Source organism: Dromiciops gliroides, chromosome 6 (genome assembly GCF_019393635.1).
Source record: "Dromiciops gliroides isolate mDroGli1 chromosome 6, mDroGli1.pri, whole genome shotgun sequence".
Lineage (NCBI taxonomy): Eukaryota > Metazoa > Chordata > Mammalia > Microbiotheria > Microbiotheriidae > Dromiciops > Dromiciops gliroides.
The window spans coordinates 125,922,136-125,947,490 of record NC_057866.1 but is presented as its reverse complement, the minus strand read 5'-3'; the positions used below and the strand labels follow the sequence as shown (position 1 = coordinate 125,947,490).

General features: G+C 39.8%; 1 protein-coding gene across 2 annotated transcripts in view; it reads left to right on the top strand.

Moving 5' to 3' along the window:
• The first annotated feature begins 24,098 nt into the window (after nucleotides 1–24,098).
• Nucleotides 24,099–25,355, top strand: part of KDR (kinase insert domain receptor) — a 50,215-nt gene continuing 48,958 nt past the window's right edge. For both annotated transcript variants that reach the window (XM_043972936.1, XM_043972938.1), the window contains exon 1: nucleotides 24,099–24,566. In XM_043972936.1, the coding sequence (XP_043828871.1) occupies nucleotides 24,503–24,566 (64 nt within the window). In that variant the 5' untranslated portion in view covers nucleotides 24,099–24,502. The remainder of the gene's footprint in view (nucleotides 24,567–25,355) is intronic.

Genomic DNA, 25,355 nt, shown 5'->3' with positions numbered 1-25,355 from the left:
GGTCATTGAGTCCAACCTCCTCATTTTTAGAAATGGAACATTTTTTAGAACAGCATTGATAATATGTGTTTGTAACAGGGATTTTGTTTTGTTTTCTCAGTGGAGGTGAGAGGGAAAGAAGATAGATTTTCATTTGTTTTTAAGATTAAAAAAAACAAACATGGGGCAGCTAGGTGGCACAGTGGATAGAGCACCGGCCCTGGATTCAGGAGGATCTGAGTTCAAATCCGGCCTCAGACACTTGACACTTACTAGCTGTGTGACCCTGGGCAAGTCACTTAACCCTAATTGCCCCCACCAAAAGATTAAAAAACCACTTTCTTCCCAATATTCCTGCGAAGCAGGTGAACTGAGGGTTATTCTCCCCATTTTACAGATGAAGAAATTGAGTCTCTTAGAGATTATGATTTGTCTAATGATATGCCGAGGCCTAGGAAGCAGAATACCTCCTGCAAGGATGTCTTGAGGAGGCCTGACATTGCTCACCACCCACTCCTTTTTTTCCCTTTCTTTTTTTTCTTTTGGCAATCATTTTTTGATTCCAAGCATTTCTGCACAAAACATGGCATTCAGTCAGATGCTGGCCTTGAACTCCTGTTTGCTTCCTTTCACAGTTCAGGTGCTTATGGTTGGCACACATGGTATGACAGATGTTGTAGAGGGCAAGTATTCCATTGCCTCAAGTCTGGGAAAAGGAAATAATTTGTGCAGAATAGATACCACCTGCAGGATCATGTAGGATGCCAAATGAAACTAGTTTGCCTGGTTAAAAGTGAAAGTATAGCCATATATGTATGTGTATGCCCTGAGCATGCTGAATTCTAGTCAAGCATGTTGGCTTGTCCGAGATTCCTTTGATTGTCTGAAAGGACAATATTTGCACTGCTTTGTGTTGTTTAAAATTTAAACTGTGGGTTTTAATCTGCCACCCCCCACCCAGGCTTGGGGGGAAGCTGGCTAAAGTCACTGATAAATTCAACATGAGTTTAGGCTTTTAAAGACTTATTAAAATATATATTATAAGTTAGTGAAGAGAGAGAAAGGGATTGAGAACAGATTCCTTATACCATGGAAATCCTAGCTCAGATCTAATTCGGTATAGCCAGAGAGAAAGAAAGCAATTTCCTTTCCAGCAGCCCATGTGAAATCTCTCACCACCAAGCCAGTGTCCAAATGACTAAGAGGCCTCCCCCGCCAGTTGCCATGCTCCTCTTCCTCACCAAAAAGAATTATTCTATGAGTGAGCATCCACTTCCTCATTCCTCTCTCCCTCCCCCAAAGGGGAGGTCCTTCAAACTGGTTGGTTGAGAGTGGTCTCTTGCTGACATCAGTAGTACACCAACATATCACTTAGGGCTGATGAGGTATGGCCTCCATCCAATCATCCTTAAGTAGGTACTTAGTCAGTTTCTCATTCTCACCCAATTCAAACAATACTAAATCAATGAGGTGGGACCCCTGGGCATCTGCAAAATTCCATTATTTTATCACAGCTTAAAAAGGAAAACACACACATACAAAAATCCCCATCAAAATGAGTTTTAGGAGTGATGGACAAATGGATGAAAAAAACCCTCATTTTGTTTCTACCTCATGCTTTAGGACCCCTTCCATGTACAACAATAACTCTAACTCATATCATAGCATAAGGGTTTGCAAAACTACTTTCACAAAGAATTCTGTGATGTTAATGCAAATTAGTATCATTTCCCCAATTTCTTCTTCTTCAATGCTCCAAAAGATTTGCAATTTCATGGGTGTGTGTACTCTCAATGGATATAGATTACAGCTATTCTACATTTTAGCCGAGGTGGTCTTTGTGATTGTGATCAAAAGACTGTGCTTTGCTTGGTGGTCACCATTCTGGTGATGAGCCTCTCTGAATTTAGCTAGGCCTGTCCTTAGATGATGACCATACAGTCTGTGGCCAAGCTTATCCATATGCAGAGATGTTCAGGCACAGCTTAGACTGTAGTACTTTGAAGTTCTTCCAAATCTGAGAACTGCTGATAATGCAGTCCCAAGATTTGCCAGAGCTTGTCATATAGATTAGACTTAACTTTAATGGAAAATATCTGTTTTTGAGATGAGGAAACTGAGATTCCAAAAAGCTAAATAACTTGTCTAAAGATGCATGGTGTCCAGGTTATAATTACAAAGAAAGAAAGAAAGAAAGAAAGAAAGAAAGAAAGAAAGAAAGAAAGAAAGAAAGAAAGAAAGAAAGAAAGAAAGAAAGAAAGAAAGAAAGAAAGAAAGAAAGAAAGAAAGAAAAAAGAAAGAAAGGAAGGAAGGAAGGAAGAAAGAAAGAAAGAAAGAAAGAAAGAAAGAAAGAAAGAAAGAAAGAAAGAAAGAAAGAAAGAAAGAAAGAAAAAGAGATGGGGAAGGAGGGAGGGAGGAAGGCAGATAAATAGATAAGTGATAGATATAAATAATAATAACAATAATAATAGCTAACATTTATATAGAGCATATTATGTTCCAGGTACTGTGTTAAGTGCTTTACATATATTATCTCATCGATCCTCACAGTAACCCTGGGAGGTTAGTGCCATTATTATTCCCATTTTACAGATAAGGAAACTGAGGCAAAAAGAGGTGTGGTGTCTTACCCAGCGTCACACAGCTAATAAGTATCTATAACTGAATTTGAACTCAGGACTTTCTGACTCCAGGCTCAGCATGCTATCTACTGTGCCAACACATGATAAGTCTATACATATGTAATCATGCATATTTACAAATATAAATGTATATGCTCACAATAAAACAACAAACATGCTGCTTTAGGAGAACATTGATGTTTAAAAAGATGGCTTTTTGTGTCTAGGAGCAGATTGTCATTAAAAGAGTCATGCAATTTCTCTAATACAGTCTAGGTTTCTCTCTTCCTCTGAGCCTCAGTTTCCTCGCCTATAAAATGATGGGTTTTTGCCAATAAAACTACCCAAAATTATTTTATAGAGCAAGAAAAAATAATAAAATTCATCTGTAAGAAAAGGTTATGAATATCAATGTAATTAATGAAAAATGTGAAGGAAGCTGTTCTGGATAACAAACTAGTATAAAGTGGTAATGATCAAAGCAATATGCTACTGGCTAAGAAATGGAAGGGTGGATCAGTGGAATAGATTAGGTGCACAATACACAATCATGATCTAATATTTAATAAACACAAAGATCCAGGCTTTTGGAATAAGCACTCACTATTTGACAAAAATTGCTAGGAAAACTAGAAAGTAGTTTGGCAGAAACTAGGCATAGAATAACATCTCACACCACATACCGGGGTAAGGTCAAATTGGGTACATGATTTAGATTAAAAGGTAATGCCATAAGAAATTAAGGGAGCATAGAAAATTTCACTGGTCAGATCTTTGGATAAGTGAAGAATTTATGACCAAACAAGAGATAAGTAACATTATGGAATATAAAATGAATATTTTTGATTATATTAAATTAAAAAGGTTCTGCACTAAACAACAACAACAACAATGAAACAAAGATTAGAAGAAAAGCAGAAAACTGGAAAAACATATAGCAAGTTTCTCTGATAAAGACCTCATTTCTCAAATGCATAGAGAACTGAGTCAGATTTATATGAATATGAGTCATTCTCCAATTGAAAAAAAGCCAAAGGATATAAACAGGCAGTTTTCAAAAGAAGAAATCAAAGTTATCTCTAGTCATATGAAAAGATGCTCTAAATACAATGGTCCAGGATAATTCCAAAGGACTCATGATGGGAAATGCTCTCCAAATCCAGAAAAAAAAAAACCCTGTGTAATCTAGATGCAGAATGAACCATATTGTTTTTACTTTTTTCCTTTTCTTCTAATTCTTCTTTCACAAAATGACTAATGCATAAATATGTTTAATGTGATTGTACCTAAGAAAAGTCACCTATATGCACAAAAATAATTATAGCAATTCTTTTTGTGTTGACAAAGAACTGGAAATGGAGGGGATGCCCATCAATTGGGGAATGGCTGAACAAGTTGTGGTATATTATTGTGATGGAATACTATTGTGCTCTAAGAAATGACAAGGAGAATACTGTCAGAAAAACCTGGCAAGACTTACATGAACTGATGAAAAGTGAAGTGAGCAGAACCAGAATATTGTACATAGTAACAGCAATATTGTATGATGATCAACTATGAATTACTTAGCTGTCTCATCAGTACAAAGATCCAAGATAATTTTGAAGGGCCCATGATGAAAAATGCTATCCACCTCCAGAGAAAGAACAGATGGAGTCTCAATGCAGATCAAAGCATATTATTTTTCACTTTATTTTTTTGGTCTGTTTTCTTTCATGACATGACTAACATGGAAATAGATTTTACATGGTTGCACATGTATAACATATCAAATTGCTTGCCTTTTCAAGAAGAGGGAGAGAGAAAATTTGAAGCTCGAAATTTTTTTTAAAAACTAAATATTAAAACTTGTTTTTATATGTAATTATAATTTTTTAATTAAAAAATCTTTTTAAATGTAAAAGGTTTTAAGCTTTATAAAGTTTTTAAAAATATAACAAAATGAGGGGGTTTGACTAGATGATCCAGCTCCATGATCTTTTGATCCTATTCAACTCTGTTCCCAGCACACTTTTATGTACATATCAAATATGTCTTGATAAACTGGGCTTCATATAAAATTATGTATCATAGAGTGACCTCCTTTAAGTGGCCATGGAACTCAGTGTAATAGTCTATCTTCTCCTATGTAGCACGGAAATAAATGTATTATTATACATTCTATTTGCATAGTATATATTATTATTTATATACATTATAGTTGATATAGCTCTTATAATACATTTTCTTATTTAGGTCCTTTATAACCTAGTCCTCTCCTACCTTTTCAGTCTTCTTACACTTTATTCCTCACCAAGTATTTTTTTATTTTATTTTATTTTATTTTATTTTATTTTATTGCGGGGCAATGGGGGTTAAGTGACTTGCTCAGGGTCACACAGCTAGTAAGTGTCAAGTGTCTGAGGCCGGATTTGAACTCAGGAACTCCTGAATCCAGGGCCGGTGCTTTATCCACTGCGCCACCTAGAAGCCCCCACCAAGTATTTTTTTGATCCAGTGCCCCTTGCCTTCTTGCTGTTCCATGAACAGGACTCTCCATCTCTCAGCTCTAGGCATTTTCTCTGGCTGCCTCCCATGCCTGGAACATTCTCCCTCCTCAATTCTGCCAACTAACTTCCCTGGCTTCCTTCAAGTCTCAGCTAAAATCCCATTTTTTACAGGAAGACTTTTCCAACCCCTTTTCATTTTAGTGCCTTCCTGCTGGTAATTATTTCCTATTTATCCAGTATACAGCATGTTTGTGTACATTTGCTTTTATATTGTCTCCTCTGCTAGATGAGGGCAGTGGCTGTCTCTTGCCTTCCCTAGCATTGAGCACAGTGCCTGACACATGCTTAATAAATATGTATTGATTAATTAATGGACTCTACACAGCAAATAAATAGGAGAGCTAAGAATTGAACCTAAGTCTATGGTTTAGTCCTGTATTATTTTTAGTGGGTTTGGGGATGAGTATACATTCTGCGATTTTTGAAGAGGGAGCCATCTTTCTGATGTGCATTAAGTCTGCATGTGAGCTCTCTTTAATGTAGGTTGTGCTGACTGTAGAAGAGCCTCTGATTTAACAGCTTTCCTGTTGGAATCAGTACCATTTTTTGGATTACATAAATTTTCTGAAATTCCATTTTATTTTCCATTCTCTAATCTCCCGCCTACCTCTTTCACCTCCCCCATAAGCAATTCTATTCATCACTCAAAGTTCAGCATGAAAATGATGGATCTATTGCCTTACTAAATGGAGAGTGACTATTGACTGGTTAACTGGTGGATGACAAAGAGGAGAGATGGTTCTTCAGACCAAGATAAACTCTTAACAGGATCCCCAGAATCTTTTACTTCAATGACAGGCTTCTTAAAATGCTTGATGAATGTATCCGTCTCTCTATCACCTCTTTGTCAGTCTATCTAGATGTCTGTCTGTCATCTTCTTTCTATGTTTATCGGTATACATGTCTATCTGTGACTATCATCTGTTTATGCCTGTCTTTCTATTTCTACAATAATCTCTATGTCTTGTTGTTGTTGTTGTTTTTGAGTCATTTTTCAGTCATGTCCAACTCTTTGTGACCCCGTTTGGGATTTTCTTGGCAAAGGGACTGGAATGGTTTGCCATTTCCTTCTCTAACTCATTTTACAGATGAGGAACTGAGGAAAACAGGGTTAAGTGCCTTGCCCAGGGTCGCACAGCTAGTATCTAAGGCCATATTTGAACTCAGGAAGATGAGTCATCCTGACTCTAGACCCAGCTGTCTAGCTACTGCTAGCTGCCTATCTCTATGTCTATCTCTCTGTTTACTTATTTATATTAAAAGATACGTTATAAATTTGCTATTGCATGAGAGTACAACTGCTTAATAACTATATGTAAATTGAAGATAATTAATTTCAATGAATAAAATACCATGATAATTTTTCAAATACTACGTTTGAGTCCCAATTGGGATTTTTAGTTTTTCTACTTCTCATGAATTTTTCCTGTATATTCCTCTAGATAGTTTGTTCTTCTGACCCTGTTTTTTTCTCTTTTCATTGTTTCATAAGTCCTTCCAGATTTCTTTATAATATTAATACCTGGGGCAGCTAGGTGGCACAGTGGATAAAGCACCGGCCCTGGATTCAGGAGTACCTGAGTTCAAATCCAGCCTGAGACACTTGACACTAGCTGTGTGATCCTGGGCAAGTCACTTAACCCCCACTGCCTTGCAAAAATAAAAAAAAATTTAAAAATATACAATATTAATACCTATCCCTCTAAATGATATTGCAATGTTCTGTTTTACTAATGAACCACTATTAATTTCATTATTACCCTATGGTTATATATTTAAGCTGCTTCCAGGTTTTTGTAAAAACAAAGAATGCATTGTGAAAATATTTGAACAGATAGGGGTTTTTTTGACAACACTTTCATTGTATATTCCCAATAATGAAATCGTTATGTCAAAGGGTATGATTATTTTTATAACTTTTATTGGGTACTGCTAGAAGTTTGTGATTTCGCCCACAATGACTAAGTCTGCCTATTTTCCAATAACTTTGTCAATATTGAACTACATTGCTTTTCATTTATTTTTGCTAACTTGTTGAGTGAGAGATGGTGCTTTTAAAAAGTGATTGCTTCTGTTAAATTCCATTTCAATTCAATAAACATTTATTAAGCACCTACTATGTGCTAGGCAATGGGATAAGTGCTTAGAAATACAAAAAGAGGCAAAAGACAGTCCCTGCTCTCAAGAAGCTTACAATCTAATGAGGTGGAGGGGACAACATGCCACAAATATATACACAGTAAGCTATGTATGGCAAAGCTTCTTAAACTGTGGGTTGTGACCCCATATGAGGTCATGTAACTGAATATGGGAGTCACACAAATTTGACAACAGTAAAAGGTTGTATGTACCTATTTTATATCCCTATACACTTGGGGTCATGTACAAATTTCTTAGGTGAAAAGGGGTCACGAGTGAAAAAAGTTTAAGAAGCCCTGATATACAGGATAAATAGGAAATAATTAATAGAGAGAAGGCACTGGAATTAAGAGGCATTGGGTAACATTTCCTGTAGCAGGTGAGATTTTAGTTGGGACTTAAAGGAAGCCAGTTTGGTCAGCAGTCAGAATGAAGGAGGGAGAGCATCCCAGGCATGGAGGAAAGTCAGAAAGAATACCTGGAGGCAAGAGGTGGAATGTCTTGTTTGTTTTGTTTTGGTTTTTTTGGTGAGGCAGTAGGGGTTAAGTGACTTGCCCAGGGTCACACAGCTAGTAAGTGTCAAGCATCTAAGGCCAGATTTGAACTCAGGTCCTCCTGAATCCAGGGTGGGTGCTTTATCCACTGTGCCACCTAGCTGCCCCACCACCCAGATGGCCCAGAATGTCTTGTTTGTGAAACAGTCCGGAGGTCAGTGTCACTGGGTTGAAGAATCCCTGCTGGGGAATAAGGTATAAGAAGACTGGAAAGAGAAGAAGGGGCTAGGGTATGAAAGTTTTGAATACCAAACAGAGTATTTTGTTTCTGCTCCTGGAGGCAATAGAGAGACACTAGAGTTTATTAAGTGGGGCTTGGGACTGGGGTCAGGGAGTTGGATTGTGTGTGACATGACCAGACTTGCATTTTAGAAAATTCACTTTAGTGACTGGATGGACCATGGATGGATTGGAGTGGGGAGAAACTTGAGGAAATCGGACCCACCAGCAGACTATTGCAGTAATGAAGGTGTGAGGTGATGAGGACCTGCACTAGAGTGGTGGCAGGGTCTGAGGAGAGAAGGAGGAGGATTCAAGAGATATCGCAAAGGTGAAATTGACAAGTCTTGGCAACGACTTGGATGTGGGAGGAATCCAGGATGACTCCTAGGTTGGGAGCCTCAGGGACTAAGAGGATGATGTTACCTTCTACAGTAATAGGGAAGGCAGGAGGAAGGGAGGGTTTAGGAGGAATGAGAATCAGTTCTGTTTTCAATATATTGATTGTCAAACATTTACTGGACATTTGGTTTGAAATGTCTGAAAGGCAGCTGGAGATGTGAGATTGGAGGCCAGCAGAATGATTGGGACAGGAAAGGTAGATTTGAGAATCATCAACATAAAGATGGTAATTAAATCCATGGGTATTGATGACATCACCGAGTAAAGTAGTAGAGGGGGAGAAGAGAAGAGGACCCAGGACAGAGCCCTAAGGGACAACTACTCTTTTTTTTTTTTTTTTGGTGAGGCAATTGGGGTTAAGTGACTTGCCCAGGGTCAAACAGCTAGTAAGTGTCAAGTGTCTGAGGCTGGATTTGAACTCAGGTCCTCCTGAATCCAGGGCCAGTGCTCTATCCACTGTACTACCTAGCTGCCCTGACAACTACTCTAGGAAATTTGACAGTGTAAATTTTTAATAGTTCCTAATATGTTTTAGATGCTATATTTTTATGTTATACTTGCCATAAATAGTTTTCCACTCATTTGTTTTATTTTATTTTTTCATGGCAATGAGGGTTAAGTGACTTGCCCAGGGTCACACAGCTAGTAAATGTCAAGTGTCTGAGGTCGGATTTGAACTCAGGTCCTCCTGAATCCAGGGCTGGTGCTTTATCCACTACACCACCTAGCTGCCCCCTATTTTTCTTTTAATTATATTGTTTTTGTTCTGCATTATTTTTCATTTGAATGTCAAGTACATCTATCTTGTCCTATATGTGGAGTAGGCAAAAAAAAGTCATCTCCCCTTCATGGCTGAGATTATTCCATTTTCTTCCATCTTTTTATACTTCTTTATATTTAAGAATGACAGTTCTTTAAACCAAATTGCTATCAGTACTTAGGCAGCTCATTCTATAGGAAACTTCTTAAATGGTAGAACATTTTAATGGCACTTGAAATTCTATGGGATTTATATTTGAAAGGTAGATTGTGTCTTTTTATGTTCCATTAAAAGGAGTCCAGTCCTATACTTAATAAATGAGCAGGGTACATAAAGTTGTTTAATCATAGTAATAGCTAGTATTTACATAGCACTTTAAGGTTTGCAATACACTTTACAAATATTTTCTTATTATATCTTCACAACAATTGTGGGAAGTAGGTGCTGTTATTTACCCCCATTTTACAGATGAAGAAACAGAAGCATACAGAAGCGAAGTGACTTGCCCAGGGTCACACAGCTATCTAGTGTCTGATGCTGGATTTGAACTTAGGACTTGCTGACCAAGTCAAGGGTTCTATCTACCACTCTAACTGCTTTCAGAGCTCTTAGTCATACGGATTGGTGTTAATCCATTGATATATAATTAGCAAGGCTAAGTCAGGTCAACTCTGTGACACCTGCCACTTGGATTAACTTGCTGCATGGGGCTCAGGCAAGTAAAACAGGGTGCTTGGTAAATTGCTTGGCATGAGCCTCCAAGGTGCAGATGTATGTACTCTGAAAACTCTTCCCCTCCATTCACATCCTCACAGGTTCTGGATTGCCCATGATGGGTCACATAAATTCAAGGTCCCTCCATTCCTCTAGATCTTCAGGATGGAAACAGACCATGAGCTGTCTTAGATGGTTAGATGTTCAATGCCCGAAGGCAGGGACTAGACTATTTGATATTTGGAGAGTCCTTCCAGGTCTCTGATTGTACCCTTAAGGAGAAGTCTGGCATTCCCCTCATAACACAGTAGAAGATTTAGAACTGAGAGGCATCTTGGTGATCACTCCTCCACTCATTCCATCTTCAATTTATAGAAACTAAAGACCACAGAAATCAAATTACTTACCCAAGGTGATTTGAGTCAGTCCAACAATAAACATTAAGTGCCTAAACTCAGGTGATACAAAATAAGGTGAAAGACAATTCCTCCTTTCAAGGATCTCATGGTCTGGGGAGGAAGACAACATGCAAAAACTGTGGACAGACAAGGTACATACAGTATAAATGGAAAATAACCAACAGAGGAAGGGCACTAGAATTATGGGAGATTGAGAAGGACTCCCTGCATAAGGTGAGGTTTTAGCTGGTGCTTGAAAGAAGCTAGGGAAGCAAGGGCAGCTAGATGGTGCAGTGGCTAGAGCACCGGTCCTGGATTCAGGAGTACCTGAGTTCAAATCCCGCCTCAGACACTTAACACTTACTGGCTGTGTGACCCTGGGCAAGTCACTTAACCCCAATTGCCTCACCAAAAAAAAAAAAAAAAAAAAAAGGAGTGTGCGCGCACGCGCGTATATGTGTGTGTGTGTGTGTGTGTATGTGTGAGATGTTGTTTAGTCATTTCAGTCGTGTCCAGCTCTTCCTGACCTCATTTGGGGTTTTCTTGGCAAAGACACTGGAGTGGTTTGCCATTCCCTTCACAGCTCATTTTACAGATGAGGAAACTAAGACAAACACAGTTAAGTAAATTGCCCAGGGTCTTATTGCTTTACAATTCTAATCTCATTTGAACCTCACAACAATCCATTGAGAAGGTATGTCCATTTTACAGATGGGTAAATTGATGCTCAGAGACATCATTAAATGATTTGCCTAGGGTCATGAAGATTGTGTCTGGGACAGAATTGTGAACCCAGACCTTCCTGACTCCAAGCCTATCCCCTATCTCTTGCTGCTTCCCCTTTCAAATGAGTTAAGTAGAGGGAGTGTTGAGGGAGTAGTTAATTTGAAGAGAGTGTTGAACTTGGAGTGGAAGCCGGTCTTAGATACTTACTAGCTTTGTGACCCTGGACAAGTCATTTAACCACTCCCAGTCTCATTTTCCTCATCTGTAAAGTGGGGATAATAATAGCATCTATATCACAGGGTTATTGTGAAGATAGAATGAGATATTATTTGTGAAGCACTCTACAGAATTTAAAAGGGGCGGCTAGGTGGTACAGTGGATAGGGTGCTGGGCTTGGAACCAGAAAGACCAATCTTAACGAATTCAAATCTGGCCTCAGACACTTCCTAGCTGTGTGACCCTGGGCAAGTGACTTAAACCTTGTTTGCCTCAGTTTCCTCATCTGTAAAACAAGCTGGAGAAGGAAATGGCAAACCACTCCAGTATCTTCGCCAAGATAAACCAAAATAGGGTCATGGAGAGTCAAACACAATTGAAAAACAACAACAAATCTTAAAACTCTATATAAATTAAGAAAATATTATAACATTGGATAATTAGATAATATTAGACAATACTAATATTTGAGTACTTGCCATGTGCAAGACACTGTCAATACTGAGGGAGTTAGAAAGATGAACAAGACCTCTCAAGGAGTGAAGATAAGCCATGTAGCTACATAAACACAACACAATGTAGATCGTGATACGTGTGATAGGAGAGACAAAAACAGTGTTGAGTGAGAACCCAGAGGATGAGGAAGAGATAACTTTTGCCTTGGGAATCAGTGATGGAAGTAGCTCAATAAACTTGTGCTGGTTATGCTGGTGCCAGCTTGAACTAGTTTATAAGTTAAATTTTCAGCGTGAGCACATACACCTCAAAAATTGTTAATTGCTATAAACCAAGGTTTGATTTGGGGCTTTGTTGATTGCTCAGACTTAAGAAAGTGATAGAAAAAATGTTAATAATGCAGATCAAACTTAAAAGTGTGTCATGGGTAAATTTTTGAGAGCTGGTTCTTAAATGTTTACCAGCACATCTGTTAATAACTCTTGATAGATCAGTCACTGGTAAGCCTATGCCCAGCCCAGAGATTATGTGAAGAATTGAGGGGTGTTATAATAATATCATAGATTTGGGGATGTAAGGTACCTTAAAGACCATTTCCCATCCAAAAGGGTTCAATGATTTGCCCAAGGTCACACGGGAAGAAAGTAGTTAAGTCAGGATTTGAGCTCAGATTCTCTGACTCTGAATCTGGTGTTTTTTTCTCATTTTGACTGGTGGAGATGAAGGGGGCAGAGATGAAGTCATACCAGGTGGATGATAGGGTGAAAGCAAAGTCACAAAGGTGGGAAAATGCATGTGGAAACATAGAGAGTGGGTTTGCATAATGGAAAAGGTCTGGCTTTTCTGGAGGGAGAATCAAGGGAGATAAGGCTAGAGAATTATCACAGAAGATCCCAGCCAGAATGGACCTTAGATAGCAGTTAATCCAATTCACCCATTTTGCAGATAAGGGAGTTGAGTCTGAGAGAGGCTGAGTGAAATCTCCAACATTACACAGCTAGCGAGTGGCAGAGCTGAATCTCAAGCCCATGTCTTCTCATTCCAAACCCAGTGCTCTTTATATCATGCCATGATGATTGGGGCTGTGCCACAGAGGACCTTGAATGCCATGCTTCTCCTGTAGGCCATGGGGAGCCAGTGAAGAATGTTGAGTTGAAGCATGACATGAGCAGAGCTGGAAGATCCCCTGGCAGTAGCATGTAGGGTATGTTGGACTGGAGTGGAAGAGATGACTTTAGAAGCTACTGCAATTTTCCAGGCAGCATAGATGATTAACTTTTGACCACAAAGTCATGGAGGGCATCTGCCTTACTCTTCCACAAAAATCTCCTTGGTGATGCCATGACAGATAATTCTGGCCTGGAGAGATCACAGGCTTGGCACAAATGATGGCCTCATGCTCTCGTTTCCTGTGATTAAAAGGAGCAGGCCATGGAAGAACTTCACTCTCATCTTAAGGAGTGGAATAAATAATATGTCAGCCTTACTGGATGGTCTAGATGACAGAAAAAAAAAAAAGTGGTTTGGCTACTTAACTGTGGAACAAAAAATCCTAAGAATCCATCCAAAAGAAGACCAACATCTTGGCTGAGAAACTTTAACATGAGAATGAAGACCAGTGGTAGATGTGACAAATATTACATGGAAAAAAGGGGTAGGTTTGAATCATATACAGAATGGAAGCAGCAAAAGACTGCCAGGACCCAGAGATTAATTCAAGAGTATTTTCTTGGGAATTGGGCAAACTAGAACCTTTACTCATGGATGGATAAATTGTACCAAGGGGAAAAAAATGTGAGCGGTGTCTTCATCTTGTTTAGACATCAAGACACAACTGTGAATGAAAGTCCCATACATGAAATAGACTATTTTAATGGTTTTTTTATTCATCATCACATTTTTCTATTGAGCTTGCTTTCTCCACAGCTGGCATGTCTATTTACATTAAGAGATCAGACGCATGAAATGCCTCATTTGTGGCCTTTTAGATGCCCATGCCAGCCTGACCAGCTTTTGGATTGATGTCAATGTCCGTGGATGTTTTCTTCTTCATTTCATTTGTTATTTCCCAAAGCCAGGCACATCTTGCTGAGTTGTTTTGTTTAGGTTAATTTTGCACAAGAAGGCAGCAATGTTATAGAAATAAACGTTTAGACATGCTTGTTTGATCCAAGAAAGACTTTTATTTATACTTCAAGGGGAGGGGTTATTCATTGATGTTTTGGAAACTCTGGAAAGGAGCTGATATGCAAAGAAAATAGAGCTTCACTGCTATCACCGTGTAGCTCTCGAATATCAGGGAAGCAAAATTAGCCGGAAACATGATCGTCAAACTGTTAGGAGCGCGAATACCACTGAAAACAAAGGCAAGTAATTGGATAAATGTGTAAATCATTTTCTTGCAAGTGACTGGTGAGTTCTAGTTTGTAACTTCTTTTTGGACAAAAATGTATTTTATGTGAATGTGTGAGTTTGGAACTTTTCATAAACTTTGTTTGTAGAGGCAGCGGGGCAAAGTGGATGAAGAGCCAGTCTTGGAGTCAGGAAAACCTAGTTTCAAAAAAATCTATCAATAAACATTTATTAAGCACCTACTATGTGCCAGGCACTGTAGTAAGTGCTGGGGATTCAAAAAGAGGCAATGGACAGTGTCTGCCCTCAACAAGTTTATAATCTAATTGGAGAGACAACATATAAACAGATATATACAGAACAAGCTATGTACAGGATAAACAGGAAATAATTAACAGAAGAAAAGGACTAGAATTAAGAGGGGTTGGGAAGGGTTTCTTCCCTCGGACCCATACTGGCTGGTTGACAATGGATACTTTACCTCTCAGTGCCTAAGGCAATTATCGAAGACAGTAAATTATAGGTAAGGTCTTGAGGGAATTTCCAAAATGGAGATTCCTTTTGATGGTGAAATCATAAGTCTTGACCCCTCCTCTGCACCCCCCACCTCCAAAAACAATAGCAATAAACCATGTCCAACCACCAAAAACACATACTGGCACACACACACACACACACACACACACACACGCACACACACTTATAGAGAAAGACTACTGTATATACCTTTATTATAAAACAATAATATCTACAAAAGCATAAGAAAATAATTTGATAATCCTATTCATCTTGAATATCCCAAGGTTCTTCCCCAAAGCCACATACCCTCTTCACCAGACTATTACAATAGCTTTCTATTTGGTCTCCTAGAATTGAACCATTCCCTCTGCAATGTATCCTCTACACAGCTGCTGAGTTAATATTCCTAAAGTCCAGGTCTGACCATGTTCTTCTTCTGCTTAAGAAACTTCAATGGCTCCCTATTACTTCTACAATAGCTATAATCTCTGCTGTTTGCCATTTAAAGCCCTTTATATTGGGCTTCTGTTTATTTTTCCAGGCTGATGACACATAATTTCCTCTCATTTCTCTGTGCTCCACCCAAACTAGCCTACCCCTCCATGTCATTTTCTATCTCTTGCCTCCATAACTTTGTATATAGGTTGTATCCAATTCCTGGAATACTCTCCCTCCTCACCTCCACTTTTGGAACTTTTAACTCCCTTCAAATATCACATCAAGTGCCATATCCCATTTGTTAGTGTTACCCTTGACCCAGATATTCCTTTGTATTTATTATATGACCTGTTGTATTTATTTATTGAATATTCATCTGTAGTTATTTTATCTTTTTTTAATCTGTATGTATAAAGGAAATGGAGGGTCCCCTACATTGATGAAATCACAAGATTATTAGTAGGTTATAGTATCTTTGTTTTCAATTAAAAATATTTTCCCTCCTCATCTCTGCTACAAAATTTACAAAAAGAAAACAAAATCCCTTGAGGTTTTGGGGCTAGATCATCTTCTTTAAGGTTCTTCCTGGGTTTAAATATTTTGACACAATTAGATAATTTTTAGTTTCTATATTTAGTTTTCGCTATTATTCTTTGTTATTATTTAAAACAATACTTTGGTGGCTGTAGAGTTTGTTCACCACTTTCGTTTATTTCTTGTTAGTGTTGTGTGCCCTTACAGAGGCAGCCTGGTGTCATGGAGAGAGAATCAGGAAGACCTGGGGGCCAAATCCTACCTTTGATGCTACTTGTGTAACTCTTCACCTCTGTGGTTCAAGCAGATCCCCAGGATAAGTCAATGTGGGCTCCTAGAGAGTAAACACACCATCTCTGGGGTCAGAGGACCTGTTCAGAGTTCCATCTCTGACATTTGTTATCTGGGTGACCTTGGGCAAATCACTTCGCTTCTTGGACCTCACTGTCCTCACATGTCAAATCAGGGGACTGGATCAGATGGTCTTTTAAGTCCCTACCAGCTCTAAATCTATTACCTAAGTCAGAGTTGTCAACACAAGGACCAGATAAAACTATAATTGGGGACTTACACAAACTGATGAAAGTGAAGTGAGCAGAACCAGGGGAATATCATACAGGGTAACAATACTGTATGATGATCAAATGTGAATGAATCAGCTATTCTCAGTAATACAATGATCCAGTGAAAAATGTTATCCACCTCTGGAGAAAGAACTGATGGAGTCTGAATGCAGATCAAAGCCTACCATTTTTGTCTTTTTTTTCATTTTTTTTCCCTTTTTGGTCAGTTTCTTCTTTCACAACATGATATATGGAAATATGTTTTACATGGTTGCACATATATAACCTAATTCAAATTAATTCCTATATTAAAGATGGGGAAGCTGAGGAAGGGAGGGAACTCAAATTTTTAAAAAATGAATGGTAAAATTGTTTTTACATGTAATTGGGAAAAATAAAATACTATAAAACGTAATTGGAAAATTTTTAACAAAATAAATAAAAATACGATAGAATATAGATAATGTTAATATGTGGGGTTTTTTAGTTAATATGCACCAGTAGGGATCCTTAGGTAGAATTTAGTGGCCCCTATTTCGATTTGAGTTTGACATCACTGGACTAAATTATAGCTGTAATTTGCCCTGGGTTGGTGTAGGAAATTCCTCCCAAAATCATCAGTCTTTTGATTAATTGACAATCATACACCTGTACATACACCTTTCATCTATGTTACCTTTTGGAGAGATAATTGTGACATCACAGAGAAGCAGAGCTTTCATAAAAAAAAACACACACACAACAGAATCAATAGCAACTGAAGTAGAAACCACTAATTATTAAGACTTTTTGTTTTCCCAAAAAATAAATGTGAAAAATCATACAGAACAGTGTCATCCAGGTGACAAGAAAAAAATGGCTTACAAAGCTTGGTCTGGCTTACCTCTGACAACCAAGAGCAGTAGTGATATGGTCACAGATGAAGGGGATGGGGTCGGGGTGGAAGAAGAACAGATTATGATGATTTAGCTCTTTAAATACCCCAGCCTAATTTGGTTCTGTCTAAATCCACGATGCCTGCTCCAATTGAGAATGGCCCCGGGAAGCTTAGACAAGTCTTAGATCATTCTGCTCCTGAGGATTCCAGGGAATTATGGGTTTCAGGTCCTGGGTAAAATGAGAGGGTAAGAATGGGGAGGGAGAATCATTCATTGCACAATTGAGCCCAGAGATCCAATTCGATTAGGGGATTATTCTTGGAGTCTTCCTGGAGTTCACCCTAAAGGAATCTGAACCCCTCCCAGGTTCAGATATATTTTTCTCCCCTTTGGTCAGCTACCCCAGAATAAGTGAACTTCTATGCATGCAGAAAATACATCAGTGCCAGTCTTTCAACAGGTGGTATCAACAGGAAAGAAAGTGGTGGCACCAATTCTATTTTCTTCCCACTAGAGAAAGCTGGGGACCTTTCCTCATCCCTAGGTGGTGGGGTAAATAGATTGTTGAACTTGGAGTCAGGAAGACTCAAGTTTGAATCCTTCCCCAAATACTTATTAGCTATATAACCCTGGGCACGTTACATCACTTCTCTCAGTTCATTTCCTCATAGACAAAATGGGTGTTGTGAAGATCAAATGAGGTAACATATACAAAATGCTTCACAAATATGAAAGCATTATATAAATGCTAAGTATTGTTATTATGATTAATTATTAAAAAGATTAATTTTTGCCCATAGTTCCAAATAGGTGTGCTAATGCATCATTGGAGACACATCTACAAGTCAATTAACCATACTGGCTTAACGAAAGTGAAAAGCATTTATTTAAACATTAGATTCTGATTTATTAGATCATCAAATCAATAAGAAAGGATGATGCATCTATTGTATATCAACAAAGTAATTATAGAGCTCAGCACAACCTTAGAGCTATTTATAGGATTGCAATTGGGTCTGTGATTTTATTGTATAAAGAACTTTACACTGAAGAAACGCCTTCACTGTAAATTGTTCGTGTTCTCTCTCTCTCTCTCTCTCTCTCTCTCTCTCTCTCTCTCTCTCTCTCTCTCTTATTTTGTTTATTTTGAGGGGCAATGAGGGTTAAGTGACTTGCCTAGCTAGTATCAAGAATCTGAGGTCAGATTTGAACTCAGGTCCTTCTGATTTCAGGGCTGGTGCTTTATCCACTGTGCCACCTAGCTGCCCCTGCAACTTGTAGTCTTAAAGATTTTCACAGAGCCTTGAGAGTTCACATGATCTACTTGCTCAGGGTCACATGGCTAGCACATGTCAGCTAGCACTTGAACTCAGGTCTTCCTGGGCTCACTATGCCACTTTGCTTCTTCGAGATATTTACAAGTTTATTAAAATGACTTTCTTTGGAGGTACCCAGGTGAAGGCAGTCAAAATGTTCTCTTTAAGTATGATATATATGTGTAAACACATACATACATATGTACATACACATGCGCGTCACTGTGTCCATGTATATATGTATATATCTATACACTCACATATATAATAATGGTAGGTCATTCTCAAGAAAATTTTGTTTAGATTTGGCAGATACTCAGGAGCCCACCTGAGTGGATTACTGGCTGATTTGACTGGATTAGTAGTAGACTAGATTCTAAGCACATCTGTCTGGTACTTGAGAGTACTTAAGAAAGCATGGTTCTCAGAATCTAAAAAAACTTTGAACTTCCAGCCCAGTCAACCAACCAGCTTGAAGAACCTTCCATTTCTGGGAGGGGACAGGAAGGAGGAAGGAGAGCCTGGGCAGAGAGAGCTGTCTCTTTGATTTCACCGTGGTGGCGGCAAAGGACGAGACAGAGGAGTTGAGGAAAGATAGGATTGCCAGGTTGTAGGAATTCTGTTCTCAATCTTTCTCTTCTTTTACTATCTTTCAATAAACCCTTAAAAACCTAAACTCGTTTTATCAGTGATTTTAATCAGTTTCCCCCAAAACTGGGGGAACAGATTAGGACCCACATTTATAATTTTAAATTACACACTACTATGTGCCAGTTGCCACATGTTTACAATTTTCCTTCCTTTCCCTAACATTAAAAATGGATCTTTCGGGGGCAGCTAGGTGGCGCAGTGGATAGAGCACCGGCCCTGGAGTCAGGAGTACCTGAGTTCAAATCCGACCTCAGACACTTAACACTTACTAGCTGTGTGACCCTGGGCAAGTCACTTAACCCCAATTGCCTCACTAAAAAAAAAAAATGGATCGTTCAGTGTCCTCAAAATCATTTTTTGGACCTCTTCTGAGAGTAACATTTAGCATTTTTCTCACCCTTCAGCACCATTTCCATTTCTTCCAGCACACATCTAGGGCTGTAACGCTATGGTTGAAATGTGATTTCTTCAGGGCAGCTAGCTGGCACAGTGCATAAAGCACCAGCCCTGGATTCAGGAGGACCTGAGTTCAAATCCAGCCTAAGACACTTGACACTTACTAGCTGTGTGACCCTGTGCAAATCACTTAACCCTCACTGCCCCGCCAAAAAAAAAGAAAGAAAAAAAAAGAAATGTGATTGCTTCATTGTTCTTGATGGTGGAAATAGTTCAAGAGAATGTTTACAGACCTTTTCTATATTGTGTCCATTTGTTGTTCTTTAAGTTTGGTGCTTAAATGTTCTTGGGTTGACTTTTAGTTGGGTCTTTAGCCAAGCTTTCTTTAAAGTTGCTTTGTCCCCCCCCTCCCCACTCCCTTTCTGTTTTATGAGGTGATGCTTCTCACAATCTTCCACAATCCTTTCCCATAACATTTTACAAACAATTGTATATTCTAAACTAGTGTTGATCTTGACTGCCATATTTCTCTACTTAGCAAAGAGATCAAGTGTTTCCTGGCTGAGGTAGTTTTTTGTTCTCTTTTAGTCTCCTCATTATGACAATTGACTTGCAGCAGTTAAACTTTCGTATGCAATTGTTATAAGCAGTGTTAATGTTCATATATATTATCATATTTGTATTATAACATTTTATCTATGTTTTACTAGCAGTGATGATTCAATAATGCCCACCAGAGATGTTTCCATGTAACAAAGAAAAAGCTAATCAAAACCAACTAATAGAGCAACTGTTTTGAGCAGCATATGCAACCTTCTGCACCTGTATTCCACCACCTCTCTACCAAGAGGAGGGTAGCACTACTCTATATTTTTGAGTTGTTTTTTTTTTATCAGCTCCATCCAGTGCACAAAAGATGGCAAAATCTATTTTGTAACTATTAGACTTGTCAGAATTTGTAATCATAATAGGATAATAGGGAAAATACTGAAAACTGGGTTGGCTTTTTAAGTAATATATTCTTTGTCTTTCAAATTAAAAAGGACTACTAAGATAACTATAAAATACTAGTTATCAGTAGATGGAAATTCATTGGGGTATAAAAAAAGAGGACAGTCTGTAGTGAAAGATGGAGAGTAAACTTGTGTGTTCCCAAATAGCTATATAGCTGTGAATATAGCTGGGATGTGGAACCAAACAAACATCTGGCAAAACAGTTATACTCCTCTAGAACAGAAAATAAACAAAATATCAGAATAAAGGCAAAAGGAAATAAACACCAACCTGCAGGATGAAGAGATAGAATGAGAAAAATTATAATAGTTACAAATCAGCAAATTGCTGGAGAAAAAAAGTAGGTTAAAATAATTTGACTAGTCAAGAAAAGAACAAAGGAAGCATTCTGGGGCTGGGTGGTGGAAAGAAAAACAACTGGACTATTAAAAATCCTGAGGCAAATCCTTAATTCTAAAAAAAAATATTTATTAAAAGATGAGTACTGGTAAAAATGGATTAACTGGAATTATATTAGGATGATGCTTTATGCCAGTGATCCTGGTGAGTTTTAATGGCATCTCCTTTTTAAGTTAGCAAATCTAAAATTTTAGATTCTGGTTGTGCCTGTGTCACTTTCCTCAATATAATGTAACTTCCTGGAGGGCAGGGAATGTTTCATTTTTGTCATTGTATCTCAAGTGCCCAGGTACAGCATTTGCCATAAAACTAGGAATGTAATAAATTCTTGTTGATTGAATCCAAAATAATGATGATGAAAACATAACTGAATATGAGGGAGAGTAATTGGGGTCCAATATACTCTAAGGACCGTTGTTGAATCATTTCAGCCATGTCCAACTCTTTGTGACCTCATTTAGGGTTTTCTTGGCAAAGATTCTAGGGTAATTTGCCTTTTCCTTCTCCAGATCATTTTAGAGATGAAGAAACTCTGTAAAGTTAAGTGACTTGCCCAGTTAACTGTGTGATTAAGTATCTGAGACTGGATTTGAACTCAGTTCTTCCTGACTCCAAGCCCAGAGCTCTATCCACTGCACCTTCTAGCTAAGCTCTTTCAATATGACTTGTAGCTGAAATCTCTCATGTGTGTTTTCTTCTCCATTAGAATGGGAGTGAGCTCCTTGAAAGCAGGGGCTGACTTGCTTTTCTATTACTATCTCCAGTGCTTAGACAGTGCCTTGAGTGCTGAGTTAATGCTTTTTCCAAACATTCAGATCTTCACCAATCTTAAGGTTATTATCTGAACTGTTCTCTTGGTGCTACCTACATTACTCTATATTAGCTAATGGAAAACTTTCCAAGTTAATCTTAAGTGTTCATGTTCATTATTTCTTATGGTGAAACAACATTCCATTACATTTATATACCACAATTTGTTCACCCAATATCCTAATCATGGGCACCCACTCTGTTTCTATTTTGGGGACTAGTGTGCATGGTGCAAGGGTCTGGGGCCCTGGCCTAGAAATTAGTAATCCTATTTCTATGCCTAGTTTTGCCATAACTTGCTATGTGACCTTGGGCAAATCAATTAGCTAATCTCTCTCAGTCTCAATTTATTCATCCCTAAAATGGAAGAGAAATGGTTAGCTTAGACTAGTGTTCCCCAGGTAGTAGATCATGGGCTCTTGGAGATCAAGGAATTATTTCAAGAGTTCTATATAAGCATCAGTAGAATGAATGCAGACTATTTCTTACATTCATTTTCAAATGTCACCACTGAGCCAAACCACCTCAAAGGTTTCTTTGAGTGCTGAAATTCTATCAGTCTCTGATTGGCATGCAGTGGAGAGGGAGATAATAACAACTAGGACTAGGAGGTGAGAATTGTTTAGGAGATAGAGAAGGTATCCCCCAGGGCTATGTCCTAGCTACATCTTTCAGACACAAACTACCCAGTTCTTCCTTTATCTGACTCAACTGCCATCAGTTTTAATCTAATAAATTTTATTTAAGGCATATGTTGGGGTGGAGCAAGGTAATAGAAAGTAGGTTCTTTAAGGTAATGAAAAAAATAAAAGTGATTCATTCATTTTTAGAAAGAGGCACCTCTGGCATCTGGACAGCAAAATGAAGGGTTGAATAGGTATCAGGAGAATCAGGCAAGATAACCTCTTCCCCACTGCCTCATCTCTTATCCTCCAGTGCCATAGTCTGGTTAATTCAGGCAAAATTGGGATGAAGAATCTTTTGGGGTAGGGGTGGATCTAAATTACGAGGTTAATTGCCATTCTTTAAACTGGCAGGATTGGTATTGGTCTCATAGTATGCTTAAATTTCTTTCTGTATGACTCCCCAATATATTCTAGGCACTCTCACTGATTTAAAAACACGTACATCAAAAAACAAACAACAACAACAACAACCCACCTACATCTTCCAAGGAAGCAAGAAACATGGGAGTTTGCCAGATTCCGCAAATGAATTCAGCATGAATTCAGTGTGACTCCTGAGATGTGAAGAAAAGTGGAGCAAAGCAAAATGGGAACTGGAATTGGAAACAAAAGAAATGTATTCAGAGACCCTTCCCCCCCCCCCAGCACCCCCTCCCCCCCAATCACTCTTCTGCCCCAGAAAGGTAGAGGGGATCGTAGGTTCACAGATTGAATCAAATCGCTATTTCCTATTCTGGTTTGAACTCAAAGTGGAGATGTAGTAGGTGAGATGGATTAAGAGAGGACCCAGAGTTTCTTCTCAGCTCAAGGAAAGTCCAGAACCCTGAACCACCTAAAACACTGGAGATGCTAGGAAAACATTTTGGGCATAGTTGGTTCTGTACTCCAGGCTTCTGTTTATGCCTGGAAGGGAGAGAGTGGCATTGCAGAAACAGGCACTTCGAAGTATAAAGTGGCCTTCATGGGAGGCAGGATCCCCCTGCTCATCCCTAGGGTGAAGACTCTCATCCAATCTTAGTCTTGCTTGGGCCAGATGGGATTCCCCTCTCTAGCCCCAGCAGCCGGGAGTGCTCCTTAAGAAGGAGCACTTATTGCATTTAAGTCTCCCTCTTGCAAAGAAATTTGCCCTCCCATTCTAGGTAAAGACTAATCCCTCCCCAGATTCCTCCAGGTTTCCCTAACGTCAAAGGAACAGTGGTTAGGATTCACACAGGGAAGAACGGTCAGGGGATCTGGGTGTTCATTCATAATTTGTGGAAACCATTGAGACTATCTCACCCCCTGCCTCTCACCTCAGTGAATCCAAGGTGTGTGCGTGGGGGAGGGGGACGATGACACCCGATGGAATCCCCAGGGACTCCAGATCCTTATCCATTAAAAAAATAATAATTCATGAAAACATTTCGAATCTGGAGGGATTTTAGATTTTAGATAGTCAGTCTATCATTCCCATTTTAGACTCGAAACCAAAAGGGAAAGTGCTTTGCTAGGGGTCACGCAGGTAATAACCAGATTCTGCACGTCTTAATCAGGACACTTTCTCCTAAACCACTGCTTCGTCTGTTGGTTAGTACAACGGGGACCCCTTTTGGAGGCTACAGCAAGGATCAGAGACTGGGAAATGTACTCTGCAACGGCCTATCCGAAAGCACAGAGTTATCTGGGACCTGACTTCGGGGTCCAGTGAAATCTTAGCCTGGGCTAGGTAAAGAAGAGGGGCGAGGCGTGGACGTGGGCGGGACGGGGCGGGTCTGGAGAACTGGAAAGGACAGCCCCGCCCCTTGTGCTCACAAGAGGAGCTGGTGGAGGGGCTGACCCAGCACAGATTCTCGGGCAGGCCCCCAGGAACGCAAAGCTGGGTCAGGCCGGTCCATTTCCTCTTCTCTACTTCTTCCATCACTTGTATCCCTTCGAGAGCTCAGAGTACTTCCTTGAGCCAGAGCAAGCTCTCTGGGCCGCCGAGGAATCCCCACTCCGTTAAGCGAGCAGCGCTTTCCCCTGGCGCCAGTGAGGGGCACCAGCCCGGGCATTGAAGCCGGAGGCATCTGCACCCGGCGCCTTCACCCTCCCTCCCGCTCTGACTGGCAGCTCCTGGTACTGGAGGCGGGGGAGTGGCTCCCATCGCGCCAGTAACTGGGAAAAAAAGCCCCCAGGACAGGAGCCGGCGCCCGAGCATCTGGGTGCTGGAGCCTGCGTCCTGCGAGAGCTAAAGAATGGAAAACGTCCCGATGCTTCAGGTCCTCTTGTGGCTCATTGGGAAGAGCCTGACGGTCTCAGGTAAGGAGCCCTGGGCACGCGGGGGAAGCCGGGGAGAGGGGAAGGCCAGCAGATGGGGGCCAAGAAGGTGAGGGGAAACCAAGTCAAAGTCAATCTTGCCTTTTGCTGTCGCGGATCTAGTGATCCGAGGTTTCGTCCGGTCAAAGCCGGGTGAGCCTCCAGGTTATATTGGCGGCCGGAATGGATTAAGAGGTTTCAGGGGAACGCGCAGCGTGGCAAATAATCCCGGAGCTGGAAAGAGCCATCCGACAAGAATACCTGGCATTTATTTAGCGCTTCAAAGTTTTTAGGACACGATATATACATTTTTTCTCATTCGAGCCTCACAACAAGCTTGTGAGGTAAGTGCTACAGGTATCATTACGCCCACTTTTACAAATTAGGAAACCGAGGCTAGGAGAGGTTGGTCACCTGACTTGCCCACCGTCATGCAGCTAGCGAGTGTCAGAACAGGAATTCGAACCCAGGTCTTCCCAATTCCAAGCAAAACTCATGATGATGCCACGCTCTCCCCAATCTACTCCCACCAAGCCCTGTATTTTACAAATAATGAAACTAAGGCCCAGAAAAGTGCAGTCATTGGCCCTGGGACGCACAGCTAGAAAGTAGCGGATCTAGGATGCTTCTCTGACTCGCAATCCGCTACGTACAGACAGACGCCCAAGACCAAAGGCAAGTCCCTATCCCCCTTTCCAAGGCGGGTGGGTGGGTAGGCGGGTAGTTATGGCTAGTGACTCGGGTTCAGGGCTGAAGGCATAGCCCCAAGCAGTCGGGGAAACTTTCCAAAAG